At 34.1% G+C, this 26,156-nt stretch overlaps 1 protein-coding gene across 1 annotated transcript in view; it reads left to right on the top strand.

The window, feature by feature from the left end:
• Positions 1-26,156, top strand: part of col4a5 (collagen, type IV, alpha 5 (Alport syndrome)) — a 98,171-nt gene that overhangs the window by 28,824 nt on the left and 43,191 nt on the right. Inside the window, exons 2-5 of the mRNA XM_056462131.1 lie at positions 18,335-18,394; positions 22,411-22,500; positions 23,155-23,199; positions 23,282-23,326. Of these exons, the coding sequence (XP_056318106.1) occupies positions 18,335-18,394; positions 22,411-22,500; positions 23,155-23,199; positions 23,282-23,326 (240 nt within the window). The remainder of the gene's footprint in view (positions 1-18,334; positions 18,395-22,410; positions 22,501-23,154; positions 23,200-23,281; positions 23,327-26,156) is intronic.

Raw genomic sequence — 26,156 nt, 5'->3', positions numbered from 1 at the left:
GTTTAAGGACAATTCAGTCATCATACAGTAAACATCTGTCATCTTCTCATCAGTGACATGCTTCTAAACAGTCTCTAGGTCAATGCGTGTAAAGATTTTGGACATCTTCTTGAACACTTTCATTGCTTCCTGTTTTCTGCAATTATAAATGACCCATGTCTTGAGGTAGTTCAATATGATGCGATTTACCTTCTGTGTGCGATCTGATTGGACAGGAATCACAGGACTGATTTTTCTAATCCCCATAGACAAGAAAAAATAAAGTAGTGACTGCAGGTTGAAGGAAAGTAGTGGAGTAAAAGAACCAATACAGCGCTAAAAATGTACTCAAGGGAATTGTGTAAAAGTAGACATTTTTAAAACTACTTGGTAAAGTACAATTCCTGTAATCTGTTACTTTACACCTCTGGTTTTGAATACATTAAATTACACTCATTCTTCGACATAAAATTTCCACACATATCCATCACTCATGAACGCAAATTTGTTTTGACAGTAGCCATTTAATACAGCATAAAGAAACTCAAATCAAGTGAAGGGTGATACAGTAGCTTTTTAAATAGATAGCTAATGTACTAGCATCTAAATTAGCATCTACGCGTTTCATCCAGGTCACTGAGGTGAGAATAAGACAGCCTGCGCCAGACAGACATTGTAATATGCATTGTAATAAGTGTCTAGCTGCGTCTAGCCTGCTTTAAAACAAGGCTGTAATTATATAGCTTTCGTCAGATAGAGATGTGTGTGCATGTTTTTTCAGTGTTTTCTTCAACAATGAGCGAGAATAGATCTTGTTTCAACATGAATCAGTCTCGCTGTTTTAAAGAAAATCGAGCACTTCTTCCCTAAACAGAAGACTATTTACTTTCTATGTCATAAACATCCTTGATTTTGGGGTTATCTTCAGCTCCCAGTTTTGTTCGATCTCATCTGCTTGTGTTGTTAGTGGTGAATGGAGGCTGTAGTGAGTCCTCTGTCCAGCCCATAAATGAACATGTGTAGAGCGGCTAATGTTGCCTCTGTTTTCTGTAAACAGTAAATCAGATCATGCTTTAGATCACTGAAGCATAGCTGTTTAGATTAGAAATGAAAAGGAAATGAAATGATCACCAGTGTTGTCGTTTACTGTAGATTTATGGTTCATTGGCTTTTCATCGGTCATTAATTAATATAATTTTTTTACATTTGAAGGTCTGTTATAGTCATAATAATGACTAATAATGATGTGTTTTCCATGATGTACTGAAGGCATGTTGAATTGTCATTTAGTGTAATAATAAGAGTTTATATTCTGAATATGTTGTCAGGAATATTTAAAACAAGAATCATGTGATGACAAGTTTGTTCTCAGCTTCACTTTTCCATATCTGACTCACAGTTCATGGAGTTCAATCTCTGCTAATGAGCTGAATCTGTTGCTATAAATGAGGAAGGCTGACAAATTATGCAGTGGTCGCTGAGACTTTTCAGTTTTAGTAACACACTTGGAACTTTTGCTATCCAAAAGTGACAGAAGCCTTTAAAAAAAAACTTAGTTTACCTTTTTTTTTTTTAGAAAAATGTAAGTAATATACTGTTTTATTTGATATTTATTATTATTATTATTATTAGCAGATTTCTTAAAAAAAGTTTTTTTCTTTAAGTGGCATGTGTTTTTTTTTTTGCAATTAAAATGTTTTTGTACATTAATCACATATCAAATATTCTCTTGGTTTTCACATTTTTTCATATTTTATTAATTATTTATTCATGTCAGTCATTTTGACTTTTGAAGTTACCAAGTACTGTATAGCAAGTACCTAGTATTTTTCTGGGCCCTTAAATATATGTAAATCATGTCCATAATTTTCTCAACTAATGTGACAGAAGTCAACAAGACTCATCCCCTTCTGATTCTAATAAAAAATGGGTTATAATATATATCATTCATTTATTTCATTTTCGGCTTAGTCCCTTTATTAATCAGGGGTCGCCACAGTGGGCTCGAACCAGAGGCCTTCTTGCTGTGAGGTGATCATGCTACCCACTGCACCACCGTGATGCATATATATATTTAATTATTTTTTAAATGTGTATATATAAAATAATAATTGTATATATTAAATAAATCATATTGTGCATTTATATATCACAAATATTATATAGAATATTTAATTAAATATAAATAATTGATTTTTATTTTCTACTTTAGTTTGTTTTGGTAACTGCCTATATATGAGCAATATCACTAGTGGGCACTAGTGGGAGGCGGCTGCAGTGACGATATACAGCCAAATTGCACTGCTACGAGTCTAATATTGTATTTATACAAGTTCAAGGGCATAATCGTGTATAGAAAAAAGAAAAAAAAATCTAAAGTCTAAAAAAATCCTTGATCTACTTTCTTCTGCCATTTCTTCATATCTGCAGCTGACATCAGAACAGCAGAAACCATTACTACTTCATCAACATCACTTTAGAGCGAGTATTTAAATGATTCTCTAGCGTAATGTCTAAAGTGATGACAAAACAGGTGGTTTTGTCCCCCCCCCCCCCCCCCCCCCCCCCCAAAAAAAAAAGCCAAAGCAAAGCAAACACTAGCAGATTACTGTGGTAAAAATACAGCACTACAACATGCAAAAGAGAGAGATCGACTTAGAATGTCACTTACCTGTTTTATACGGATTTGATCAGCAGTAGTTTGAAATTATGCTGAGCCGTATTTGCTGTCCTCAGTATGACAAGCTGATGGCTGCTAAGCTCCAAAATGATAAATATTTAAAATAGGCATTATCCTTATAAATAAACTGCATAGTTGCAATCTAAACAACTACATTCTTGCCAAAAAAGCCTCAAAAGTACATTATGTTATCCAACAGCTGCAATATTTATCAAACTAGTGAGTTTATTGATCTGCTTTCAGTGGATAGCACGATCGCCTCACAGCAAGAAGGTCGCTGGTTCGAATCCCGACTGGGTCAGTTGACATTTCTGTGTGGAGTTTGCATGTTCTCCCTGTGTTGGTGTGGGTTTCCTCCAGGTGCTCTGGTTTCCCTCACAGTCTAAAAACATGTGCTCGAATAAACTAAATTGAATTGAATAATTTAATTGAATAAACTAAATTTTCTATGAGTGTGAATAGTGTGTAGGGGTGTTTCCCAGTACTGGGTTGCAGCTGGAAGGGAATCCACTGCGTAAAACATACGACCGGTGACGACCGTAGATTAATAAAGGGACTAAGCCAAAAAGAAAACGAATGAATGAATATTAATCAATAGTTTCATTACAGATTTTATTGTCAGAAATGTTATTTCAGACATTAAATATATTACAAATCAATTTATGAACTTTAAAAAAAAATGTATTGTTGTTGTTGTGTAAATATACAAATTTACTGCAGTATTTAATCTTGTTGTCTTTAGCCCATCAGTGCTTTTGCAATAATGCTCTGGCATCTGTGGCATTTCATCATCTATCCTCCTCTTGCCTTGTGATAACATTCAACATTTAAAAACTTTGTCAAAGGAAGAGAGAAAAAAGTCTCATCAAAATTATTTATTCACAGTATTGTTAATAATAAGTTTTAAAATGATGTCTGTTAAAAAAAAAAGAGTTGTTCTGAAATCATGCCACCACAGCTATTACTTTTGCTTAAACTCCTTTATGACAAAAACTTGAGAAGTGCTTGAAGACATAATTCATTTGAGCCCTGCAGTTTTAGATTCATGCGCATGGCATGCAGGTTTGAACACGCTCGGAGGGAGATCTCAGTGGGAGATCTCCAGTTTATAGCTCAGGTGAGAACTTGTCTCACAATCACTGGAGTGCCAGTCCACGTCCACTCGCTTGTCTCCCACTATCCAAACCTCACTGTAATTTCTGTTTTTCTTCTTAACATACTCGGATATTACTAATAAAAGCTGATTCCCAGAGTGGGTTTGTTTACACAGCAGCCTAGATCTATTGACCATTGAAACTGGATACAGTAGCCCTTTTCTTTTTTAGCGTGCTCTAGTGGTGAAAATAAGGACAGCATGTTTCATGAGCACAGCTGCTGTTACATAAACTGCTTTATACTGATCTGCAAATATTTAGAGGGAATCCCGTTCACAGCAAAATCTTGTTCGGTGCACCTGGACATGTTGACATAGTTGAGTTTTAAACAAGTGCAGGTTAGGATGATAATTTCTCTAAATATTGTGCCTTCTCTGATGTTTTTACTGCTCGTGCGATACAGGAAATATGCCAGTGTAACTTTCTCTAGGGAAATAACTTTATCTGTTCAGTTAGCAACGTGGACATCCAGGAGCTTGTAGAGAGTCAGACAGTTCAACCAAGAAATGTTAATTCTGTCAGGATTTACTGGCTCTCCACTTGTTCATCAAAACCTGTTGGAGTTTCTTTCTTTTGTGGAACATGGTAGCCATAGACTTTTTTCCAAAGTAGGTCAATGGCTACCTGTTATAATTCTTCGAAATATCTTATTTTGTGTTTAAGGCTAGGTGAATAGAGTAAGAAAAATTAATTAATAGTTATTGTTGTATTTACGTTATTTATTCATTACAAAACCAATTGCATATTTGGCCACTTTATTAGGTACACCTTACTAGAACCGGGTTGGACCCACTTTTGCCTTCAGAACTGCCTTAATCCTTTTTGGCATAGATTCAACAAGGTACTGGAAATATTCCTCAGAGATTTTGCTCCATATTGACATGATAGCATCACGCAGTTGCTGCAGATTAGTCGGCTGCACATCCATGATGCAAATCTCCCATTCCACTACCTCCCAAAGGTGCTCTATTGGATAGAGATATGGTGACTGTGGAGTCCATTTGAGTACAGTGAATTCATTATTGCGTTATCCTGCTGGAAGTAGCCGTCAGAAGATGGGTATACCGTGGTCAGAAAGGGATGGACATGGTCTGCAATAATACTCAGGTAGGCTGTGGCATTGACACACTCAATTGGTACTAATGGGTCGAAAGTGTGCCAAGAAAACATCCTCCACACCATTATACCCCCACCACCAGCTTAAACCGCTGATAGAATCCAGGATGGATCCATGCTTTCATGTTGTTGATGCCAAATTCTGACCCTACCATCTGAATGTTGCCGCAGAAATCGAGGCAACGTTTTTCCAATCTTCTATTGTCTACTTTTGGTGAGCCTGTGGGAATTGTAGCCTCAGTTTCCTGTTCTTAGCTGACAGGAGTAAAACACGGTGTTGTCTTCTGCTGCTGTAGCACATCTGCCTCAAGGTTGGATATGTTGTGCATTCAGAGATGCTCTTCTGCAGACCTCAGTTGTAACGAGTGGTTATTTGAGTTACTGTTGCCTTTCTATCAGCTGGAACCAGTCTGGCCATTCTCCTCTGACCTCAGGCATCAACAAGGCATTTGCGCCCACAGAACTGCCGCTCACTGGATATTTTCCCTTTTTCAAACCATTCTCTGTAAACTCTAGAGATGGTTGTGCGTGAAAATCCCTGTAGATTAGCAGTTTCTGATATACTCAGACTAGCCCATCTGGCACCAACAACCATGCCACGTTCAAAGTCACTTAAATCACTTTTCTTCCCTATTCTGATGCTCGGTTTTAACTGCAGCAGATCATCTTGACCATGTATACTTGCCTATATATATATATATAGAGAGAGAGAGAGAGAGAGAGAGAGAGAGAAATATATATATATATATATATATATATATATACATGCAGTCATAGTCAAGTCAGAAATTATCATTTGTTTATATTATATTATTCATACACCTTATAAGTATGCACTAATTGGCATATACTGTATTTCTAGCACAGAAACAGGCCTTTGTTGATTAAAGTCAGTTGTCTCTTACAGAGAGGATTTGTGTCTCTGTTTATCACACCATAATTCAGAAAACACTGCAAACAGTCTGAAAAGAAAATAGACACTATTTTTTGTAGAATGAAATGTTGTCAGGGCGTCATGGTGGCGCAGTGGGTAGCATGATTGCCTCACTGCACGAATATTGCTGAGTCAGTAAGCATTTCTGTGTGGAGTTTGCATGTTCTCTCTGTGTTGGCAAGGGTTTCCTCCGGGTGCTCCGGTTTCCCCCACAGTCCAAACACATGCGCTATAGGTGAATTGAATAAACTAATTTGGCTGTAGTGTATAAGTGTGAATGCAAGACTGTATGGATCCTGTATGTTTCCCAGTACTGGATTGCGGCTAAAGATATGCTGGACAGGTTGGCGATTCATTCCGCTGTGGCAACCCCTGAGTAATAAAGGGACTAAGCTGAAAAGACAATGAATAAATGAATTAATAAAATGTCTATAATCAGCCAAAGTATTTTTGGACATACAGAATATCTCAGGATAAACCTGCATAATAAATATATGAATGAAACTGTGAAGTGTGGTTTATGTACAGTAAATGCTGCAAAAGTAAGATTCATTGCTGAATGCAAAAGCCTTTAAAATAATCTACAAAAGCAAGCTTATAAAAGGCTAATATGAGTCACTTAAAGGTGTTTTATAGATGTGGTTTTTTTCCATTTGACCTAGAAAACACCTTATGAAAAGCCAAAAAGCCTAAGTATATATTGAGAGGAGCATGAAAAAAATATAGTTTTATGTTTTATGTCTGTGGTGTCTCATTTTATAAAGTGTGGAGTAATGATTTTGATTCAAGAGCCTCCTTTGCTGTCTGAGATCATGAACACGCAAACACACCATCAGTCTCTCTCTCAGTCGGTGTGTGAGAGATCTCTTGATCCCCCTTATCAGCAGCACTTGTGTGTACTGTTTTGAATCTGGTCCTGCACAGAGGTGACACACAATACATCAGCCATGCTTCACTGACCTGATTCCCACATTCAATCCTACAGCCGATCTGATCCTCAAATTTTATGATCAGTCATACTCTGCCATTTGCGTGCAGTGTTAAGATATGAGGTTTGCCTTTGATGAGATAACTTGCTTGTACTAGACTGACCCACCGGTAGGGTTTTGTTGTTTTTGTCACACTTCAGTTTGAGGACCAGTTTCTTTTCCAAGTCTAACTAGCTGGTTATGAACTATTAACTGTTTATTAGTAATTATAAAGCACACCTTAAAGGGATAGTTATCCAAAAACTGAGTATTCTGTCATTATTTACTCAACCTTCACTTGTCACAAACTTGTTTGAGTTTCTTTTCTGTGTTGGACACGAAAGAAGATATCTTGAAAAATGTTGGAAACCTGTAACCATTGACTTTCATAGTATTTGTTTTCCCCGCTATGGATGTCAATAGTTTCAGGTTTCTGTTGTGTTCAACAGAAAAGGGAAAGTTGTAAAGGTTTAGAAACACTTGAGAGTGAGTAAATGGGCTGTAAATTTTCATTTTTGCATGAACTATCCCTTTAATGCATTATTTTGCATGAAAAATTTTTACTCCGCTCAACCCATATACCTAAATTTAACCACTAAAAATGCAATGACTATCAATAAGCAGTACGTTTGTTTAGTTTAGTTAAAGATGTATAAGTAATAATAAATATATTTTACTATGATAGTTACCAATGCCTGTTTATTGTGTAATACTGATATACAGAACTTATTTCAATTATTAGTTCATTCATTCATTTTCTTTTCGGCTTAGTCCCTTTATTAATCTAGGGTCGCCACAGTGGAATGAACCGCCAACTTATCCAGCATATGTTTTACACAGCGAATGACCTTCCATTTGCAAACCATTCCTGGAAAACACCCATACACTACAGACAATTTAGCTTATTCAGTATAGTGCATGTGTTTGGACTTGTGGGGGAAACCGGAGCTGTAACCAATGACCTTCTTGCTGTGAGGCGATCATGCTACCCACTGCACAACCGTGATGTCCCATAATTATTAGTTATTGTTTTATTTTTATTATCTGTTAGACACTTTGACTGTAATTAAAATAGTAAAACAACCACATTTATCGTTAATTATTATTATTATTATTATTATATTAGTTTAAAATTTTTAAGTTAAAAAGTTAAAAGTCAAGCATTTCTGTAGTACAAATACAAACTTGGTCTTAACATTTTAAAGGACTTTGATATTAAAAAAAAACTATTTAATGAACAATAATAGCAGATATTTTAAAGATATTATTATGCATAAACAATAATAATTACCTCAGACAACATAGTACTTACACTCATTGGCCACTTTATTAGGTACACCTTACTGTACCGGGTTGGACCACTTAAAGGGTTGAACTGCCTTAATCCTTTGTGGCATAGATTCAGCAAGGTACTGGAAATATTCCTCCGAGATTTTGGTCTATATTGACATGATAGTATCATGCAGTTGCTGCAGATTTGTCGGATGCACATCCATGATGTGAATCTCCCGTTCCACCACATCCCAAAGGTGCTTTATTGGATTGAGGTCTGGTAACTGTTGAGGCCATTTGAGTACAGTGAACTTATTGTCATGTTCAAGAAACCAGTTTGAGATGATTCACGCGTCATGACATTGCACATTATCCTGCTGGAAGTAGTCATCAGAAGACGGGTACACTGTGGTCAAAAAGGGATGGACATGGTCGGCAACAATAATCAGGTAGGCTGTGGTGTTGACACGATGCTCAATTGGTAGTAATTAGCTCAAAGAATATCCCCCACACCCTTACACCACCACCACCAGCCTAAACCATTGATACAAGGCAGCATGGATCCATGCTTTCATGTTGTTGACGCCAACATGTTGATGTAAACCCTAGAGATGGTTGTGCGTGAAAATCCCAGTAGATAAGCAGTTTCTGAAATACTCAGACCAGGCCGTCTGGCACCAATAACCATACCACGTTCAAAGTCACTTAAATCACCTTTCTTCCCCATTCTGATACTCGGTTTGAACTGCAGCAGATCGTCTGGACCATCTCTACATGCCTAAATGCATTGAGTTGCTGCCATGTGATTGGCTGATTAGAAATTTGCGTTAACGAGCAGTTGGACAGGTGTACCTAATAAAGTGTAATTTAATTTGATTTACTTAGGGACTTAAGCATTTACTTGTTTTATTGTGTTCTCACGCAATCTTTCATAAACTAATATTATATTATTAATTTCCTGTTATTAAAATTATTGAAAAGTGTTCATTTTTTGTGCATATTGTATATTCAAATTTTAACTTTTTACTTTAATTTGAATTTTTACTTTAAATTGAATTGAATAGTTATTTAAGTACTAAAGCATGGATATCTGTCATATAGACCCATTTGAGATTCCCCATAAAGTCCTGGGATCATCAGGCCACAGCTATGAACTTTAGCATGTGTTTGCATTGAGTGAGCAGCAATTTGTTGTCATTTTCTGCGTTTAGCTGTGGAGTTTAAACAGTGCACCAGTGCAATAAGATAATTTTCTTGCCTTACTTTAGTAAGCATTTGACCCCCCTCACCCGTCCCGCACTCAAACCACTGGGCCTCAGCTGGTTAATTGGTGGAGGTCAAAGGTCAGTCTTTTCTTAGCTCCACAGGAATACGAATAAAAGAATTCCAGGGCAGAAGCATTGCAGGACTTCAGAGGGAGGTGCTTTCTGCCTCATTAGATTTGAAAGAGTTGCACCCTAAAAACATGTTTTAGAGGAGCTTTCTTGGGAATCTTTGTTTCTGTTTTCTCATCTCATGGACCTTGAAGTGGTAAAAATCCAGCAGTGACTGTGGTGAAATCTGTTATTCCTACTGTTATTTGCTGAATGGTGCCTAGAGAGAAAAAAACATTTCATGTGTTTTGGTTAAACAGTGTGAGAAGTCTGAGCAAAATGGATTTGTCACACTTCAGACGCATTTCAGTGAATTAGTGAACACTAAAGGGATTCAAAATGGTCACAGCACCTAAATAAGCACTTTAACGTGGATGTTTAAAATGTGTGTGTGTGGTAGTGTAGGGGTAAGGAAATATATTACGCTGTTTTAGAGTATAAAATACATAACAGCTGGTCCTCATAAACCATAAACTCAGTATTTGTGTTTTGACAAAATGTCCACAAAATATTTTTGGGTGACAGCAACCTGTCCATTCATTGCATTTAAAAAAAAAAAAAAAAACATTTTACCCAATTGTGAAACATCTGGCATCAGATATAAGTCAGATATTCTGCTTTGAAAATGTGCGTTACGTGCCAGAACGTCTGTCTTTGTTGTGGTCTTTTAACACGGCCAATGCCAGTTTACCCATTTATATTTCAGCACCCCGGGTTGCCTTGTTGAAAAACCACATGTTTCAATCATTCAGCCAGGAAGGCTCTCAAAGTGTGCATCCGTGTCTCCAAAATGAGACGCAGATTCAGAGCTCCACATGAGGTTATTATTTAGCAAATAACATAAATATTCTGAATGTAAACATTATGTGAGCAGGTTACATTGAATCCCAGTGTCCTAACAACACACTATGTGACGAGATTTTCAGTGATAAGCAATTTGGCTGTGTGCACCAAACGATACACGACGCAAACATTCAAATACAGCCATTCAGAAGCACAGAATAGTGGACCCACTATACTTCAGTGAAATGCTAAGGTTTAGAATCTAATTAATTCATATTAAACCTCAATATATAATCATATTAACCCTTAACATTATTAAATGTAGATGCTGAATCACTGATATGTGTTGGTTTGTCACCGTTCTAAAGTTCAATTTAAACCACAGGTCCTAAACTGGATTTCTGGAAGGCCGCAGCTCTGCAGTTTTGTTCCAACCCTAATCAAACAGCTGATCCAACTAATCAAGGTGTTCAAGACTTCTAGAGACTATTATGCAGGTGTGAGTTGGAGGTGGTTGAGCTAAACTATGCAGAGCTGCGACCCTCCAGGTACTGAGTTTGAGACCATTGATTTAAAATCTGCTGATGCTTTCAGTAGTATGGCAATAAATGTCATGTGAAAGGGCATTTAAACTCACATTATTAGCATTTAACACTGAATAAAGCACATGAGGTGTAACTGAGATGATCATTGTCAGTTTTCTGTTGATCAGCAGCAAGAAATAGAAGTCGTTTCTAATATATCAATTCAAGGTGTTGGCTAGAACAAAACTCCTTTTAATATGGAAAATATCCCTTCTATCGAGTGTCGTTGCTTTTATTTAGAATAATTATAGACAATTTAAATCAGCCTTTAGGCTCGATCGTCAGACTATCTCTTGTTGGTCCTCAATCTGGCAACCTGCACTTGTGTTTGTTTTGATCCAGGAATGCAATACCTAGTTTAACCACTGCACTGGGTGTCAGACTTACATACTGTACTGTACGTGTAAACTGAGCTCCTACAACTATTCATATTAAATAACAAATACAGTATATATATATATATATATATATATATATATTATTATTTTTTTTTTTTATTATTGTTTGTTTTCTTAGCATTTTTTGACATTGTAAAAATACAGGATGTATATTGTTTTTACAATATTAAAAATCATGTCTGTGTAAATCCACATAAACAGGATGTGTGGAATGTCTAGGCCGAGAGACAAACTCTTTAAGATTAAACTTCATTTTTCTCAGTAAATCTTTGCTTTTTCAAATTTTTTACATTTTATGCTGCAACAAGCTCATAACAGACCTAATTATCATTTCAACGTACACTACCAGTCAAAAGTTTGGGGTCAGTTTTATTATTATTATTAATATTTATTAATATATAATTTTTTTATGATTCTGTTCTTCAAGGCGGCATTTATTAAATCAATAAAATGGTTAAATAGTTAAATATTTCTTATCATGTTAAATTACTGCTTTCCTATTGTATGTAGTTTCAACTGAAATTATTACTCCAGTCATTATTGATTTTATTACTATTACCATTAATAATAATGATATTAATAGCAATAATAATAATTACTATTAGAGTGATTTCTGAAGGATCATGTGACCCTAAAGACTGGAGAAATGAAGCTGAAAATTCATCTTTAAAATCACTGGAATTAATTATTAAATTAAATGATAAACTACTTTTGAACAGTTATTTTATAGTGCAATAATAATTTCACAATTATATAATGTGTTCTGTAGTTTTGATGAAATAAATGCAGCCTTGGTGAGCAGGAGAAGCTTATTTTAAAACATTTTTAAAAATCCTACTGACCCCAAACTTTTGACTTGTAGTGTATATATTTTAAAGGTGTTTTTGTCAATTTCTTTCCATCCTCATCGCCTTGCTATTGCCTTTGAAGGTGTTTCTATATGTGTGTGTGTGTGTGTGTGTGTGTGTGTGTGTGTGTGTGTGTGTGTGTGTGTGTGTGTGTGTGTGTGTGAGTGCGTGTGTGTGTGTGTGTGTGTGTGTGTGTGTGTGTGTGAGAGAGAGAGAGAGAGAGAGAGAGAGAGAGAAAGAGAGTGTTTAATTGAGTTATTCAGAACTCGCACATTACTCGTGGTCTGGTGCCGCTCTATTCTGTCTGCTCCCAGCATCCATTTGTCCTCAAGCCATTTTTCACTCGGGGTCAGTTAATCCACTGAGCATAGACTGGGATTTGCATTTTGCCTTTCTGGATGAATTGTTGCACTACTTAAAATCCTCCAGCGGGCGGCCCTGTTCCTCTCTTGACAAATACACACGCTGAGCTTTCTGCCCAACTTCACTATGAATCTAAACTCTGCACTCTAGCGGCTGGACAATGCTAAAACAGCTACTAAAAAGGCTTCAGTTAATAATATTGTTGGAATCTAACACTGTATATGATACTGTACCGTTCAAACGTTTGAGGTAAAAATATGAAATAAATAAATAAAGTTGTATTGAATGTATTATGCATTAAATGTACTGAAAATGTATTCAAGGCATTAAATAAAGGCACTAAAATATATCTATAAATATATAAATATAAACATCTAATGTAAAAATAAAAGCTAATTTAATATAAATTAAATTATATGTTTAATTGTAAATACATGATCAATACTGCATTATTATTATTGATAAAAAAAACAAATTACAATAAAGACATTGATTTGTATTTATAAATACAGTAGAAGTAAGAATTATTAGCCCCCCTTTGAATTTTTTTTTCTTTTTTAAATATTTCCCAAATAATGATTAACAGAGCAAGGAAATTTTCACAGTATGTCTGATAATATTTTGTCTTCTGGAGAAAGTTTTATTTGTTTATTTTGGCTAGAATAAAAGCAGTTTTTAAAGATACATTTAAAGGTCAAAATTATTAGCCCCTTTAAGCTATATATTTTCTCGATAGTCTACGGAACAAACCATCGTTATACAATAACTTGCCTAATTACCCTAACCTGCCTAGTTAACCTAATGAACCTAGTTAAACCTTTAAATGTCACTTTAAGCTGTATAGAAGTGTCTTGAAAAATATCTAGTCAAATATTATTTACTGTCATCATGGCAAAGATAAAATAAATCAGTTATTAGAAATGAGTTATTAAAACTCTTATGTTTAGAAATGTGTTGAAAAAAATCTCTCCGTTAAACAGAAATTAGGGAAAAAAATATAAATACGGGGGCTAATAATTCAGGGGGGCTAATAATTCTGACTTTAACTGTATCTAAGTATAATAATTAATTTTAATAATAAAAACAATACAAATATTTAAAATAAAAAATATGTATTATTAATAGTAGTAGTATTTATTTTATTGTTGTCATTATTATATCCTTCTGTAACTTGGGATGAGACTCGATATACTTTTTATTAATCGACTTTACAGCAATATAATGAGCTATCCCTCAGGTTATGGTGATTTTGATATTTTTATGTTTTTAATAGTACTTGATAAACTATATCTTTTCACACCTAAAACTACTGTAAACATTATTTTAATGTATATACTGTGGATGTTTCCTCATGTACAACTGAAGCAACCAAAGACTCACCCCATCTTCAAAACAATTCAATAGGTGTGTAGACCGAAAAATCCCAAAGAATGAAATTACTGAAAAAACAACTCTTTTCCTCATGTATTTCTCCAATATTTTCCTAACCTTCAACAACATAACCTTTCACATTTATTTTCACTTGCCTTTATATGGCTTCATTTTAATATGCCTACTTATATTACTTATACTTGTTTTTTGTGTGTACTTTATTCTTAATATTATTTGCTTATATTTGTTGAATCATTCAAAGTTTGCAAAAAAATAATTAAAGTGAATTTTGAACATTTAGTTTGAAATAAATTTTTTAAAAATTTATTTGAAAATTAATTTAATTTATTGCACACCTGGTTTAAAACACACGCAGGCACAGGTTGCCGGATTGACGACACCAACAGAAGTGTACCTGACTGTTGAGCCTAAAGGCAGATTTAAACCGTGTTTAAATTAAAGCAACGTGATAGAATGAATATTTTCCATATTGAAAATAGTTTTTGTTCTAACCAACACCTCAAATTGATACATAAGAACTGGCTTCTATTTCTTGCAGCTGAACAACAGAAAACTGACAATGTACACCTCATGTGCTTTATTCAGTGTTGAATGTTAATAATGTTAATGTTAACAACTTTAGAACTGTGACTCAGTGCAAACCAACACATATCAGTGATTCAGCATGTACATTTAATAATGATGTTAAAGAGTTTTAATATGAATTAATTAGATTGTAAACCTTACCATTTCATTGGGGTGCAGTAAGTGCACTATTCTGTGCTTCTGAATGGCTGTATGTAAATTTCTATCATGTTTTGTCTAGTGCAAACAGCCAAATTGCTTATCACTGCAAATCTCGTCACGTAGCATGTTGTTAGGACACGAGGTTTCAATGTAACCTGCTCACATAATGTTTACATTCGTAATATTTATGTTATGTGCTAATTTATAACCACCTCATGTAAACTCTGAATCTGCGTCTCATTTCGGAGTCTGCTACTGTCCACTGGAGGTTACATTTTGGTCACAGATGCACACTTTGAGAGCCTTCCTGACTGAATGAATAAAATATGCTGATTCCACCGAGGCAACCCGGGGTGCTGAAATTAGTTTTGGCTAAACTGGTTTTGAACAAGTAAAAGGTGATTGAATAGTGGCAGAATTTTAAGTTTTTCATGAACTATCCCTTTAAGGGAAGTTAAATAAAACGTGTTCCTGTTACTGACACCTGTGGGTCAGAATAATGCACTGTGATGTCAGTTGCTTTAAAACTTTTATTATATTTAATGCACTGAAAAGTTAACACAATCTATGTCAAACATTGCTGATCAAAATCATGAGCCAGGAAACTCAAACATCCCGTCGGCTTGTTTGTTTTGAGCCTGAGAGCCATGTGTAGTACTGGCAGACCTGATGTTCTCTTTCATTTGTTCATTCAAGCATGCATGCACACATTTTGCTAACTCTTCCTATAGCTTATTATACGCATGTAGAGCCTTTTTATATATCCACTGTTATCATGTTGAAGAATCCTCTTTTACAAGCCTCACAGAAGCTCAAAACTAGAAAAAAAATAATTGACGGATAGATGTAGTTCTTATGGCAGGGATGTTCTTTGTAATAATAATTTTAACATGGGATGTAAAATAAAACCATATTTTTTGTTTGAAAACCTAATGAGTTGCCTAGAAAATACAGGAGCCATGTCTGTTTTAGATTGAACGCTATGTATATACAGTAAGATGTACAGTTTTTGTTCAGTATTTAATCAGAAACAGAAGTATTAATATTGTAAAATTTTAGAACTTCAAGACATGTTTTCTGATTTTTGAGTATTTTAAAATGTCTTGGTGTTTCTAAACTTTCTTCTGTAAAACACAAAACACGATATTCTGAAGAATGTTGGGCTGAAAAGCAACAACTGACATCCATAGAAGGTGCAAACAAATATAATGTGTTCATAATTGGCTGTTTTTTCCGCACAACATTTTCAGTATATCTTTCTCTGTGTTCAACAGAAGAAAGAAAATCTCATTTTAGGTGAACTTTTCCTTGAATTATTTTGTTGCTGAATAGAAATATCTATTATTAGTAGCAAAATGAATATACAAACAATATATAAAACAGTATCAAAGTTGAAAATAGTTGTTCTGCTAGCATTTTGATGGTGTTTTTTGTGATTAATGAGTGAATATAATTTTATTTTTTTGCACAATTAAAGCATCTACTGTCTTTTTAAATCAATGAGTTCTGGCTGAATTAAAATATAGTTAATATTTAATAGTTTCATTAATGAATTGTGTATATTAAATAAATTGGTTAGTTTGATATAGTTACTGTATATGTGTGTATTATAAAATACGATGTACTTCTACACATAGAAATGCTTGATATTAATAATCTATTGTCTAATCTATTAGCTAGGCAATTCTCCTGGTGTGCTTCAGCTTATAGCTGCCAAATTGAGCGTTGTGATTTATATTTCTTTCTTTTAGTGACTCCCTGTTTATGATATTCACGTACAGGCTAATATTCTGTTATTTGAACTGCAGTATTTTAATTTGGGGGACCATGTTTTAGGTGTGTTTATTTTTTAAGAGAAAACATATAGCGCCATCTAGTGCTAATATCAGGAGATCATTTTAATGCGGTCATGTTTTTGGCCCATGAACATTTCCTGGTTGTTATCAAAAACTATTTCATAACAAGGGGCTATTCAATCATAACTTAATGTTAAAACAGCTATCACAACATTATTCATTAATATGTGACTCTTTGTAGATTTCAGTAGCTATACAAATAAAGATAAAAAAAGTAAAATATATAAAATACCATTGATTTTGTTTACATCCCTCAAAATGGTCTGTTGACATAATTTTGCATCCATTTTGTACTTTTGTAATTCATTTCTATTTGTACGTTTATTGTGAATGTATTTTATTCCCTCATTAAAACAACTTAAGCAAACATTATTTTTATTTTTGGCAAATATTTTAAACCAGGGGTGTCCGAGGGCCGGTGCCCTGCATAGTTTAGTTCAAACTTCCTTCAACTCACCTGCCTGGAAGTTTCTAGTATACCTAGAAAGAGCTTGATTAGCCAGTTCAATTGTGTTGAATTGGGGTTGGAACTAAAATGTGCAGGACACCCCTCTTTTATACCTTGTAGTGAAGACTCCATCTGTCAGGAGTATCTGTTGTATGTGATGTCCTGTACACGCCACTAGGTGTCAGTGTGTCATTTAAACGTGTAAATACTGCATTTTAAGCTATTTATTTATTGTTCTTTTATCTAAACACTTTTATTCACATTTATTTTCGGTCAAATACATAAAATTGTGAATATTGCAGTCAGGTGATTTTGTAGTGGACATAAAAAAACTTAATTAGGACAAGACATTTCATACTGAAAGGTATTAACTAATTAAATTAGATTAGATACGATTAGATTCAACTTTATTGTCATCACACATGTATAAGTACCAGGCAATGAAAAGCAGTTCAGGTCTAACCAGGAGTTCAATAGCAGCAAGTGCAGGATACAGGTATAAGTTATAAAGTGCAGTTATAGAAAAAACTATGGGTCATATTTACAGTTGGATGTACTATGAACATTATATATAGGTTGTATTAGTTATGAACAGAGATTAACAATAGATGAATATATGTACAGGTTGCTATTTATAATCAGAGGTATGCCGATAGATATGAGCATAATTGCAAAAGTATGTACAGTGGGTATGAACAATTCAAAATGAATCAGTGCAATGTAGTGCGATGAATATGTGCAGTTCTTAAATGTGCAAATATTAAATAGTGCAGCTATTATCTGGGGTAATAAAGTAAGTTATGTTATGTATGGGGAGTGTATAGTTGTAATATTAATCACATCAACAATTAAAAAATTAGCTTATTTGCATAGATTTATACCACAAAAAAATTGAACACTGGATGAAGTGAAGTTCAAATGTTGTTTCTTTCTTATTTTTTATTTTATTTTATTTAGCATAATGTATTTTACCTGTGTTTACAAAAAGGATTTTGGGGATTTCTTTTTATCAATTCAGAAAATACTGTAAATAGCTAGGGAAAATACTTCTGACTTTAATTATACAGTATAAGTAGAATGCAACGTTATGTTTAGTGTTTTTTGCTGAAGTGGAGATTTATAGCTCAGTGCAGGAGAAAAAACTCATTTGAGGGGGAAAACATTGTAATTAAACAAAGTTAAAGTTGATAAAGTGTGTTAAAAGAAACATTTATTTAGATGTTTTCTTATTCATTCATTTTCCTTCAGTTGATTCCCTGATTTATCAGAGGTCATGTTTTCTTTTTTTCACTGAAAAATTCCTAAAATCTCAAAACTTACAGGTGAAAGAAAACAAAAAACACTGAAAACACTGTTGTCTGCAGTGTCTCATCATAATCCTAATCTATTCACCATTATTGTATATTTCCAAAGTCTGTTCTCTGTGCTTATTAATAATAAATGTATTTTGTGTTTTTTAGGCATGTCATGGTTGTGGGACTGGATCAAAATGTGACTGTAGTTCGGTGAAAGGAGGGAAGGTGAGTGTTTTTTTTTCTTTTTCACAAACAAACATTTAGTCTCATTTAGCTACTGTACGTTCCAGTCCATAGGGTCCCTACGCAGTGCTCATTGCTGCCTACATTTGGGTAGTTTAGTCTAGTTGAATATGATAAATCTGAACACTGTTCATCATCATAGCATGAGGACAAAATTCGTGCTAGTCACATGTCACACATGACGGCAAAAATTTACTCAGCTTAAAATGTTAAGGCAACAAACTTCAGGACATTTTTGAGATGACTCAACTTTCAACCTGATTACTGGACTTGACTCGATTTAAGTTGAGTAAACTCAAAAATCTCCTGAACTTTGTTGCCTTAAGTTTTTAAGTTTTAATTTAAATTTTTTTTTTACAGTGTAGAGGAGTTTGACAAAAGAACATTTTTAAATTAATCTAAATGTATCCTTCTGTTGAAACATTAGCATTGATTTGTCACCCCCAACAGCCCCAAAAAATGTGTCTGTTACATGAAACAATCGAGGTTCTTTTTAAGCTTTTTTGAGCTCAGTTAAATATACTCTAATAATTTGCTTACTGACTTGCCAATGACTGTGTAAAAATAAAATATTGGAGGGGTTATCACTCTAATAGTGGTAGAAGGCTAATAATAACCCATTAGTAAGTACTCTAATAGATATATTGCACATTTTTTCGTAATATTAGATTATGTATAAACTTAATTGTATCAGATTGGACCATTTTTTTAAAGCAGGGGTGTCAAACTCAGTTCCTGGAGGGCCGCAGCTCTGCACAATTTAGTTCCAACCCTAATTAAACACACCTGATCAAAGTAATTGAGTACTTCAGGCTTGTTTGAAACCTACAGGCAAGTGTGTTGAAGCAGGGCTGGAACTAAACTGTGTAGGGCTGCAGCCCTCCAGAAAGTTTGACACCTCTGCTTTAAAGTTTCAATATATATTTATTTATTTAAATTTTATTATAAAGATACTGATTGGTAACAGGTGGCTATCTATCATATATAATAATAATAATGTTTAATGAGTATAATGAAAATAATGAATAATGAAAATAGTGCTTAGATTTTATTGATGTGAACATTGGTGTCAGAAAGCTAAAATCGCTTGCAGAACAAATGGAGGTCAGTGATATGATGTCAGTTTGATGTTGTTGTGAGATTTGGCTGTTCTTGACTTGCAGTATAGAAAGTCAAGAACAGAGCCTAGTTCCCCTTGAGGTTTTTTTTTCCCTTCACTTTATCAATTGGTGAAGTTTTTTATCCTCGCTACTGTCACCACTGGCTTGCTTGGTTTAGGACTTGTGGAGCTGCGCTTCAGTGGATTTGCTATTCAATGTTTGAACTTTCAGCAGTGAAACTTAAACCACACTGAACTAAACTAAACTGAACTTCAACTCTGAAATCTGGACTTTACTAGAACTATGTTAAGCTTCTTTGATCTACATTGTGAAAAGTGCTATATAAATGAACATGAATTGAATTAAATTGAATAAAGCAAGTTACTGTTTATTCATTTGTCAGTTAATTTGTATAAGGCTGACTCTTTTCTTTCCCTTCTTCTTTTTTTACCTGCTACCAGAAGTGCTAAACTGGGTAATATGTCTTTGTGTGCTTATATTTGTGTGACTTTGAAACGTTTTCTAGGACACCAGTCAGATTCACATGAAGTCACATCAAATTGACAGTAAATGTTGAAAACGTATGTGACTTGATTTTGCCTTTAGTATAGAACATTAAAGGGATAGTTCACTCCAAAATGGAAATATTTCATTATTTACTTACCCGCAAGTGGTCCCAAACCTTTATGAATTTATTTTCTCTCAAAAGAAGATATTTTGAAGAACGTTGGAGACCTGTAATCTTTGACTTCTATGGAAATCAATGGTTACAGGTTTTCAGCTTTTTTCCAAATATTTCCCTTTGATTTCAACTCAGAAAAGAAACTCATAAAGATTTGGAACCACTTGAGAGTGAATAAATAGTGGGTAAATTGTGTCCCTTTAAAAAAATGTCTAGGTTCAGTAATTTCACTTTTATGGCAAAGAATAGATTCTTGTCATTGCCTTTAACATGAAATAACCAAATATAAACATACAAGGCTGAGAAAAATGCTCATTATAGAAGAAAATTCCAGATGGTTTATTTATTGTTAGAGATTTTTGCATCTGAAATTTACATTTTTATGCTGAATCTGTGGTTCTTGGTGAACTTGGTTAAAAATTAATACAAACAAACAAGTCTAAATCAATCCCAGTGCTCCTGATGATACACTGATATCTTATGAAGAGAAAAAATCATACTGTGTAAAAAGGTGAATATTAATCATAATATTATTAGTATTAATCCACAGCATTGGCAAATAGTTCTTGGCACGCGCACAAGTGCAGTGAGCTGAAGATTTCGTTCACTTGATGATATATGGTTGATTTATCAAAATAGAGTCATGCCTGTGAGTGGAATGTACAGTAGTCAACGTTTGAATTAAAACTGTCCTAAGACAATTTGGAATTGGAGTTCACTAGGTGTGTGAAGGATCGTGGTTAACAACCCACAATACGGAACGCATGTGACCCGCGAATTAATTTTTTTTTTAATAATCCAACGTTTATAACAATTGGTGAATGTTGTAGCAATTACATTTTGTAACCAAAGGGTGGCGACAAACAACCATCAAAATTATATCACTGAACAGGTTTTCAAAAATGTGTGAATTGTTGAATCAGTAATTGAAAATAAATATGATCTGTTGTACAAGATGTTAGATTTTTATAATTAGCATTATCAGCAACAGTAGCAAACATCATTTTCCTTTTGAATATTTTCTAAACGGTTCTATTTTGATTTTGATTTTTATCAAAATTACAGGCTCTAAGTTCTGTTCGTTAAACCAATGTTTTTTGCAGTAATATTTTTGAATGAATGAAAAGCAATAGAGATTTGTCTCCTCTCTTTTTTGCTGATCCGAAAAATGGTCCGATCCGTGAATCAAAAACTGTTGTATGATCTGAACCATGAGATTTGTGATCCATTACACCACTAGTGTTCACTCATTTTAGGAGAGCTTTGATGAAAGGTTGATCATCCACTTCAAATGTTGACTACTGTATAGCGGTTATCGCATCAAGGAATCGCAGCTGAGATCAATTTTTTGCAGAAACATGGATCCTCTCTTGTCACCTCACATCACTTGTGCTGAGATCTGTTTGCCCAAGTTGTGGATTAATACTAATAATATTGTACGCCCAGTGTTTGCTTCATAAGACATCAATATATTGTCTTGAATAAACTAAATTGTCCATAGTGTATGTGTGTGAATGAGTGTTTATGGATGTTTCCTATAAAACATATGCTGGATAAGCTGGCAGTTCATTCCAATGCGGCGACCCCTGATGAGTGAAGGAACAAAGCCGAAGGAAAATGAATGAATGAATAAATATATTTTGTATAAATACTAAAAATATTAATGTAAATACTGAAATTATTATACAATATACAAACATAATGTACAGTATACTGTAGTTTTATTATAAGTGTTACACTTGTTGAATCTTTTTTTAAATAAATAATTTATTCTATATTAATAATCTCTAATGTTAAAATCAAAACCTTAGTGGACAAATGCTTTAATGCTTCTTTCAAACAGATAAAAACGTACAGAATTATTTATTGTGCTTTCTAATATAGTGCTTTTAAAATCAATGAATTATGACAAATTGTGTTTACATGCATAATGATTATTAATAATAAACAAATGTTTTAGTTTTCCATTTTATTTATTCAGCGGGTTATTTATAGATTTTTTTTTGTTAAAACCATTGGTTCCATAGGTAATAATGGAAAGCACTTCATATCTGTCTTTTCATTTTCTTTCTTATATTTAGATATGTTGAATGTCTATGTGGTATGTTTTAACGTGATGTGATGATATGCATACTGTACCTCCTTAATGACAATGGCTCTCTCTGAGCCTCTATTGTTAGTGTTGATGTACATATTTTGCGATCTGTGTTTGACAGGGCGATCGAGGGCTTCCGGGTTTGAAGGGTCAGCCGGGTGTTCCAGGTTTCCCAGGACCAGAGGGGCCGATGGGACCTCGCGGAGAGAAAGTCAGTGATCAAAACATCACATATTGTGACATTCATTTACAGTTAAAGTCAGAATTATTAGCCCCCTGAATTATTAGCCCCCATGTTTATTTTTTCCCCAATTTCTGTCTAACAGAGAGAATTTTTTTATACACATTTCTAAACATAATAGTTTTAACTCATCTCTAATAACTGATTTATTTTATCTTTGCTCTGATGATAGTAAATAATATTTGACTAGATATTTTTCAAGACACTTCTATACAGCTTAAAGTGACTTTTAAAGGCTCAACTAGGTTAATTAGGTTAACTAGGCAGGTTAGGGTAAGGTTAGGTTAGTTATTAAATAACTATGGTTTGTTCTGTAGACTATAGTCGAAAAATATATAGCTTAAAGGGGCTAATAATTTTGACCTTAAAAGGATTTTTTTTTATTTATAACTGATTTTATTCTAGCCAAAATAAAATAAGACTTTCTCCAGAAGACAAAATATAATCATACATACTGTTAAAATTTCCTTGCTCTGTTAAACATCATTTGAGAAATATTTAAAAAGATACAATAATACAAAGAGGGGCTAATAATTCTGACTTCATCTGTAATTATTGATCGTCTGGAATCAGTTATTGATCAACCATTGCTTCAGTTAAAACTGAACTTTCTTTCTTTTACAGGGTGATGACGGACCTCAAGGGTCGATAGGCCCCAAAGGAATAAGAGTAAGAGACTCTCGGTTACAGCTTCTGGCTCATAATGAATTCACAGTTGTCAAAAATTGTTGAGTGTTTCGTGTTTTTGCAGGGACCTCCTGGATTGCCCGGATTTTCAGGAACACCAGGAATCCCAGTGAGTAAATAAATCAATCAAATAATTGTGCCGTCATGAACGAATTAAAGTAATCCAAAATTAAATTAGTCATTGATTAATTTATTATTGGTTTGTTTGATGTATTGTAATGTGCTAAACCTCCATTAGTGATGTTACTTAATGAAGTCATTTAACAGCACAGTAAACACTGTAAATTTCTGAAATATTTTTAGGATTTTCTTTCATTAGTTCAGTATATTTCATTCATAATTTATTTCTGTGGTGTAACAGCTGGATTTTGCTCCAATCATCAGTGTCACATGATCATTCAGAAGTCATTTCAATATGTGGATTTCATGCCTAAGCAACTTTAAATATTACACAATTTTTAAAGGATTTTTTTTTATTGTTGTCAAAAATTAACAGAAAGTTAAAAAGAACAAAATTCATGTGAAATTAAAAAAATTATCTTTAGTACATATGATCCTTGCTAAATATTTTTTTTTAATTAATTTAAATATATAAAGACAGTCATGTTTTAAATGTGGTCTGTAAACGGCAGTAGTTATAAGCATTAGGGCTGCATGAAACTGGGAACATATGCAATGTTGTTGAGAACTGTGACATCTATCTTTTTGCAATGTTATTTTTTACATAGTAAAGTGCTGTTTTTATTAGCTTTTTAAAATCATCTATTTATGCAATGGTCACACTAAAATAACCAGTTAATAAATAAAATTATTATGATCTGATAAAATATAATTCACGCTTAAAAAAGAACTATGTCAAAGTGCCAATATTTAAAGATTAAACTATTATGTTTAAAATAAAACATCAGCAGATATTTTAATTGTTATTTGCTGTTGTCATTTTCCTTACTTGTTTTTCTACTCCTACCACTGGTCAGCTTTCTGCTTTCTGGGTCCAGTCTAGTAAATAGCATAATAGAAAGTATAAAGTTAGTAAGATCCCATCTGATTGGTCTTATTTTGATAACCAACCTATGCATTAGGGCTGCACAATGTCTTTTTAGCATTAAAATTGCAATGTGATCATTCACAATAGTCACATCGCAGAATATGCAATGTCAAGTTCAGCTTCAGTTTATTCATCCCTGAGGAAATTTGAGTGGAATTATAGCTGATAAGGAATCATATTGTTGAGTGACTGTGAAGTTTAACCTTAATAGAGTAAAATAGTGCTTGTTTGTTTTGTTTTTAATCCCTATGATTGTAAGATTGCAAGTGCATTTAAATAATTTGTGTACAAGAAGTTATAACAATTAAGCTTTTATACAATGAAGACTATGTACATTGTATTTGCTTACAGTTATACTTACTAAAAAACAAAAAATCTGGCCTACAAAAGCATCCCAATCTATATAAAATTATGAGTTCTTTCCAAATTGAGCTATTCAAGATATCAGGGGCCTCATGTACAAAGACTTGCATTGAATTAATAGTAAAACATTGCGTACGGTCAAAGCTGTAAATGGACATACGCAGTAAAAAAAATCAGATGTATGAAACACAGCGTACACAGAATCCCACGCATATTCTCTTTGTACATGAGAATTAACATGAAACTGACCGCATGTGCACAAGCAAACAAAACCCCTCCCTGCCTCCTCCCCCGTATAAATATGGTAATGACTCCACTTTGGCAAAACCAAACGAAAAGCAATGGCAAAAGCAAGCAAAAAGAGAAACTACAGAATGTGAATTGGAGGTGCTCCTATCAGAGGTAGACAGGAGAAAAACTGTATTATTGGCAAATTTGTCCTCCGGAATTAATAACAAAAGAAAAAAAATAGAGTGGGAGAGTTTAGCTGACCCGGTTCACGCAGTGTAAGTAGTAGTAGTAAAGCAGTTAAACTTTATTGTCCTTGACAGGAAATTTGTTTTGGGCATCGCCATATTGCTGCAGACATTCATTAAAAACAAGCAATAAAAACAATACAAAATACAACAGTTACAAAATTTATAATGCTAATTAAGATAGACTCTTATTAAATAAACCCACTGAAACAGGTACAAAGGATTTCTTATAACGGTTTAACCTACACTTTGGGACTCTATATCTTCTACCAGAGGGAAGCAGTTCGTAATGTGGAAACAAAAAATGAGTTGGATCGTTTACAATCCTGTCCACAATTCTCATATAAAACTTGAGGATTAAAATATTCATTGTGCCCAACAATTTTCCATGCTGTCTTTAGAAGATGCATCAATTTAGATTTACACTGAACAGATAGGTTGCCAAACCACACTGTGATACCATACCTGACAATGCTTTCGAGAACTGCTTTATAAAACAACATCATGAGTTTCTTGTTAACTCCAAAAAGACGCAACCTCCGCAAAAAATACAATCTCTGTTGTAAATGAGAACAAACCCACTCAATGTGTGTTTTCCATGTGAAAGAACTGTAATGTAAATGCCCAAGTACTTATAGGTTTCTGACTGAGTAAAAGGATGGTCATGTACAACCATTTGACGATGGTCACCTATACATTTTGGGTCAAATACCATCTCTTCTGTTTTCTTAGTATTTATTTTTAGCTTATTTCTATCACACCACTCAACGAACTGACTGGTGTGATAGAAATAAGCTATGGGGTCTGAACATCTGTGAGTGAATTAAAAAAGAAATGGTCCGATGTAAAGGTGCAGGTTAAGAGGAGAACAGCGGCACACCGTCAAAGTGTGGACCGAAGAGGGAGGGGACAGGGAATGCTGAACTAACACTCTTTGAGTAGAGAGTTGCCTCAATTGTGGGCTACGCTTTACTGTCTGGAGTAGTATCCGTGTCTGTGGGAGACACAGATGTATTAGAGGAACACTTTGTTTGCTGGTATAGCAGGACCCC

The sequence above is a fragment of the Danio aesculapii genome, chromosome 7 (genome assembly GCF_903798145.1).
Source record: "Danio aesculapii chromosome 7, fDanAes4.1, whole genome shotgun sequence".
In the NCBI taxonomy this organism is placed as follows: domain Eukaryota; kingdom Metazoa; phylum Chordata; class Actinopteri; order Cypriniformes; family Danionidae; genus Danio; species Danio aesculapii.
The sequence above is the reverse complement of the archived record's forward strand: the minus strand, read 5'-3'. Positions and strand labels throughout refer to the sequence as shown.